The sequence below is a fragment of the Condylura cristata genome, unplaced genomic scaffold, assembly GCF_000260355.1.
Source record: "Condylura cristata isolate star-nosed mole 26May11 unplaced genomic scaffold, ConCri1.0 scaffold00024, whole genome shotgun sequence".
Lineage (NCBI taxonomy): Eukaryota > Metazoa > Chordata > Mammalia > Eulipotyphla > Talpidae > Condylura > Condylura cristata.
Window position 1 is genome coordinate 33289225 of NW_004567125.1, and position 5219 is coordinate 33294443.

Sequence of the window (5219 nt, forward strand, 5' to 3'; positions counted from 1 at the left end):
AAAAAAAAAAAATGAGCAGAAGAGGGCCCTCCCTGGTGGCTCAGTGGGTTAAAGCACAGCACTAAGAAGCTAAAGCCACTTCAGCATGAGTTTGATCCTCTCTCTGGAGGTGATCCACATGGCCCGGCAGACCTCTCCTGAACTGCCCACTGCTCCCCTCAGCGGTGTACTTCGTCAGTCAGCCTGTTCTGCTCCCCACTCTGTCTCTAGTGAAGCCTCTCACCACCCCTACACCTCTAGCCTGTACCCCAGTTCTGTATGTATAAATAAATCTTTTTTTTTAAAATATGAGCAGAAGAATTTAAAAGACACTTCACCAAAGAGGAAGTGCAAATGGCCAAAAGGCATATGAAAAAATGTTCAATATCTCTCATAGTTAGGAAAATGCAAATCAAAACCACAATTACGAGGCTATCTTACACCAGTGAGAATGGCACGTTTTAAAGCAACAGGAAACAAGAAATGTTGGCGAGGATGTGTAGAAAAAGGAACTCTCCTACACTGCTGGTGGGAATGCAAACTGTCCTAACCACTATAGAAAGTTGTATGGAGGTGCTTCAGACTACTATAAATGGAGCTACCATATGACCCAGCAATTCCACTCCTAGGGTTCTACCCAGTGGACACAAAAACATTAATTCAAAAGAATACATGCACCAGCTACAAAGGACACAAAACCTGATTCAAAAGGACACCTGCACCCCTATGTTTATTGCTGCTTTATTTACAATAGGGAAGATGTGGCATCAACCCAAATGCCCAAATATAGATGACTGGATTAAGATGTGGTACAGATACAAAATGGAATATTACTCGGCAATCAAAAATGATAAATTCATGCCTTTTGCAGCAACATGGATGAAGCTGGAAGGGATCATGCTTAGTGAAATATTCCAGAAAGAAAAAGAAAAATACCAGATGGTTTCACTCATAGCAGGAGCATAAGGGATCAGGAAAAAAGAAAAAGGCAATTATAATAAAGTAAAAACGAAAAACAACAAAACTATAAAGCAGAGCCATGTTCAAGGGTGGACAGGGGGAAAAAAACAAAACTGGGGTGAGACGAGGACACGGGACTGCAGTGATGGACATGGATGAACTGGTGGTGGGAAGTCTACAGGGATTATAACCAGGATGAAAAAATGCACAAAATGAAGAATAATGTAAAAACAAATAAACTTAATAATTACAAAAAATAACTGCACCCCTAAGTTTATTGCAGCACTGTTTGTAATAGGTAAGACTTGGAAACAACCCAAATGCCCCAAATAGGTGACTCAATATAGAAGATGTAATGTAAATACACAATGGAATACTACTCAACAATCAAAAAAGATAAAGTCATGCCTTTTGCAGCAACATGGATGGAGCTAGAAAGGATTATGCTCAATAAAATAAAAGGGTAAAGAAAAATATCAGATGGTTTCCCTTATAGGAAGAGGTCAAGGGAAAATAATAACAATAAAAAACACTACAAAACAACCAAAAATAAACAAGCAACTATAAATGTGAAACATTCTCTAGGGGAATGGGAAAGAGAGGGATCAAAATGAGGGTGGGAAGAACAAAAGGGACTGTGGTATGTGCACAGGTGAATTGGTGGTGGAAATCCTATAAGGACTACACCAAAAGAAAGCAAACATTGTAAAGCCCTCCCTGGTGGCACAACCGGTTAAAGCACAGCACTATGAAGCTAGCCACAGCCACTTTATGAGTTTGATCCCCAGCTAGGGAGGTGACCCACATGGCGTGGCAGACCTCTCCTGACCTGCCCGCTGCTCCCCTCAGCAGTGTACTTTATCGATCTGCCTATTCTGCACCCCACTCTATCACCTGTGAATCCTCTTAGCTGTTCTTGCACCTCTGGCTTGTACCCCAGTTCTGTATGCATAAATAAATAATTTTTTTTAAAGATTTATTTATTTATTTGTGCATACAGAACTGGGGTACAGGCCAGAGGCTCAGGGGAGGTGAGAGGCTTCACCAGAGACAGAGTGGGGAGCAGAACAGGCAGATCAACAAAGTACACTGCTGAGGGAAGCAGCGGGCGGGTCAGGAGAGGTCTGCCGCGCCATGTGGTCTCCTCCGGGGCAGGCGGCAGGCGGGAATCGAACTCATGCGGAAGTGGCCTCAGATTCTCAGTGCTGTGCTTTAACCCGCTGTGCCACCAGGGAGGGCCAATAAATAAATTTTTTTTAAAAAAAGCAAACATTATTTTAAAAAGTGAACAATGTTATAAAATATATATATAAATAAGTTATTTAAAAAAAAAGAACAGGTGAGAGTACAAGATGTTTTTTAGGGAGAAGCTAGAAATAGGCTCTTGTAATACCAATACACTGCAGCTAACAAATTGGGGGGAAATGTATCAACAAATTTGAATAAATAAATGCTTCATATGTGATAAATAAATAAATAATTTGAATTTATACAGCAACATATGCTCAGCAGGTCTCACAAGGGATAGCAGCGAGGAGCTCTGCTGCCACTGGCTCTAAAGGAGGCCTGGTCTGCAGTCAGAGTTTAGTGTTCGGACAGAGTCACATGTCACTGTGGGACCCCCTCCTCCCATGCCAGTTCCTCTAGAAGTCATGCACTAAAGAGCTCTCCAGAGGGAAAAGGGCCCAAAGTACATAATTTCCACCCCCAATACCACTGTCCTGATTCATCCAACACACTCACCGTAACACCAGAGCCAGGGTTTATTTCAGGCATCCTCCCTGAAATAAAAGAGAATGTTGTCCAAGAAGGTCAAAGAAGTATACCAATCTGGGATCAATCACAGTAACTACATTTTTGTGAGGTACCAGCACTCAGATGAAAAAGCCTTACATGGAATTTAGCTCAATATTGGGCCCAAATTCTCTAAATTATACCTCCTACATGTCTCAAACATCCAAACTTTCCAATACCACAACTGTTATCAAGTTTCAACTACCATCATCTGAGTCCAGAATTTATTCAAACTACTAAATATATGGAGTCTTTTCCTATATATGATTACCCATTCCATCTAGTCCATCCTAAACTCCAGGCTCAACCCACAAGCGTGTTTTGTTCAAATAACAAAGTCATCTCATTCCCCAAACAAAATTCTGATTCAGTGGCTTTGCAAACACCTTAGAAGAAGGTCCAAAATTCCCCATGACTTCAGGATCCTGCCTTCCTCTAAAGCCTGATTTATCCATTCTATATTTCGTTATCCCTATATTATCTTTCTGTGGGTTTTTTTTTTGTTTGTTTGTTTGTTTGTTTGTTTGTTTTTTGCAAGCTTTGCACTTCCTGAGCAATTGTACATCTGGAATGTACTCCCAAATCTCCTCAGAGAGAGGAGATTCCTTAATTCCACAGCCCAAACCCTTATCTGATTACAACTTTTAGGTTCAAACATTTGTCCCTTTTAAGATGTATTCCTCCCCAAAATCCCGTTTTATGTTCCCATATCAAGCTCATCATTATGAATTTAAAATCTGTCTTCCCAGCCAGAATAAAACCTCAAGGGTTAAGTACCCACTCCATTTGAATTACATTGATTGACCCAGCCTTTCCCTTCTCTACCACCCCAAAGGACCAGTTCACTAAAGATAACCCCAATGAAAATGTGTCAATCAACTAAAATACCTAAGATTAACTCAGTATAGCTAGACTAAGGAAGGCATATGCCTGCATACACATATACACACACACCAAAACAATACACCACAAAAATCAAATATAAAAATTACTTAAAATGCCTGTTTAATATAAATAACACTACTAGATTTCAGAGAGCACTAAGAAACTGTCAGTTCTTTCTAAAAAGGGAAGGGGAACACAAATTCTTTTTTGAAAAAAAAAAACACTCTTAAGTCAAAATGTGGTATATAATTTTCCTCCAAAAGTCTTACCTCATTTCGCAGTGGACGAGAACTTCAACCCTTTTATTTTAAAAAAGGCATCTTAGTTATGGTAAGCTCAATTTAAATACTGAGTACTGAAAACGCTTTTATCACCTTTTCCTTCATATGGTTTTGACTGTAATTTACAGAATTAGGGTAACAGTCGACCTGGGAAAAAGTGTATATATTCTTTTACTTTTCCTTTATAAGACTGTAACATAACTGAGAAAGTTGTTAAGACATTCTCACCTCCCAGTAAAGGGAGGCGTGAGAGGTGAGAATTGATGCCCACGGTCAAAATAAAAATCACAAATTAAAAGCTCTTTTAGTAGAAAGAAAACAAAGGAAAAGGAAATGAAAGCTAAATTAACGGTCCTAAGCTACCTAATAACCCCCTTGATAGACGATGCTTTCCATTTTTCAAATTCACTTGCCAAGTTACTCATCGATTTACACATGTGGCTCAGATTATATGAACTAAAAGGAGAATTACTAATAAATAGTTATCTTGCAACAGGCGAGAGAATGGGTCCTACAAGTAAGGGGAGGTGGGGTGAGAGATAAGAATCGGCCGGTATCACCGTGACCGAGCTGCAAAACCTGAATAAGTAAACTTCATGGTGTCCCTGTGGATGAATGCATGACAGTCTCGTCTACTCCGCCGGGTGTACCTGGGAGGGGAGGACGCGGCTGGGGACGCCAGGCAGTGAGGCAGAGGGGTGTGAGCCCTGCCGCAGCGCCCAGGGACCACGAGGAAGAAGCACCAGGACCCGGAGGCGGTCCAGGCCCTTCCGGCCCCTCCCCGTACCCACCGCCCCCTCGCCGCCCTCCCTCACCCCGGGGGGCTGGGCCACACCTGTAAACCGGCCCTAGACACGCCCACCGCCCGGCGCCGCGACGTCCGCGCCGCCGCCAGTCACCGCCCCCGCACTTCCGCTTCCGGTTTCGGGATAGCCGGGAGCGGAAGCACTGGGGTGCTTCTGCGGGGGGTGGAAAGCTTACCCCCTTTACTATGCAACCGCAGAAGGGAAGTTCTAGTTGCTGCTATTCCGGAGTGTGTGGGTTTGGTGAGGCAGACCTTAGGGGATGTTTGAGGGGCAGTTCGACTGCACCTGGAGAGTGAAGTTGGGGCGGGGCCCTAAGCCCAGGATCGAGTTGGGGCGGAGCTTAAATCTGATAGGCGGTGGGGGTGGGGCGGGGCTCACTGGCTCTTGGGGATGTTGGATGTTTAACTTTACTGAGCCGCCTCTTCTCCCCCCTCTGCCATTTTCCTCTGGCTTCATAAAATAACCTACAAAAACATGTCCGTAGCATAGATTTGTTTTTCAGTATAGTATCTTC

The 5219-nt window shown here is 42.9% G+C and overlaps 1 protein-coding gene across 3 annotated transcripts in view; it reads right to left on the reverse strand.

Annotated features, from left to right (window-relative positions):
* ZNF333 (zinc finger protein 333) overlaps window positions 1-4596 on the reverse strand; it is a 26408-nt gene extending 21812 nt beyond the window's left edge. For 2 of the 3 annotated variants that reach the window (XM_012728951.1, XM_012728949.1), the window contains exons 1-2: window positions 4550-4596; window positions 2683-2720 (exon numbers count right to left, since the gene is read on the reverse strand). In XM_012728951.1, the coding sequence (XP_012584405.1) occupies window positions 2683-2715 (33 nt within the window). In that variant the 5' untranslated portion in view covers window positions 2716-2720; window positions 4550-4596. Of the gene's footprint in view, window positions 1-2682; window positions 2721-3887; window positions 3906-4549 lie in introns of those variants that run through there. The other variant, XM_012728950.1, reaches the window with a different exon arrangement.
* Window positions 4597-5219: the final 623 nt, after the last annotated feature.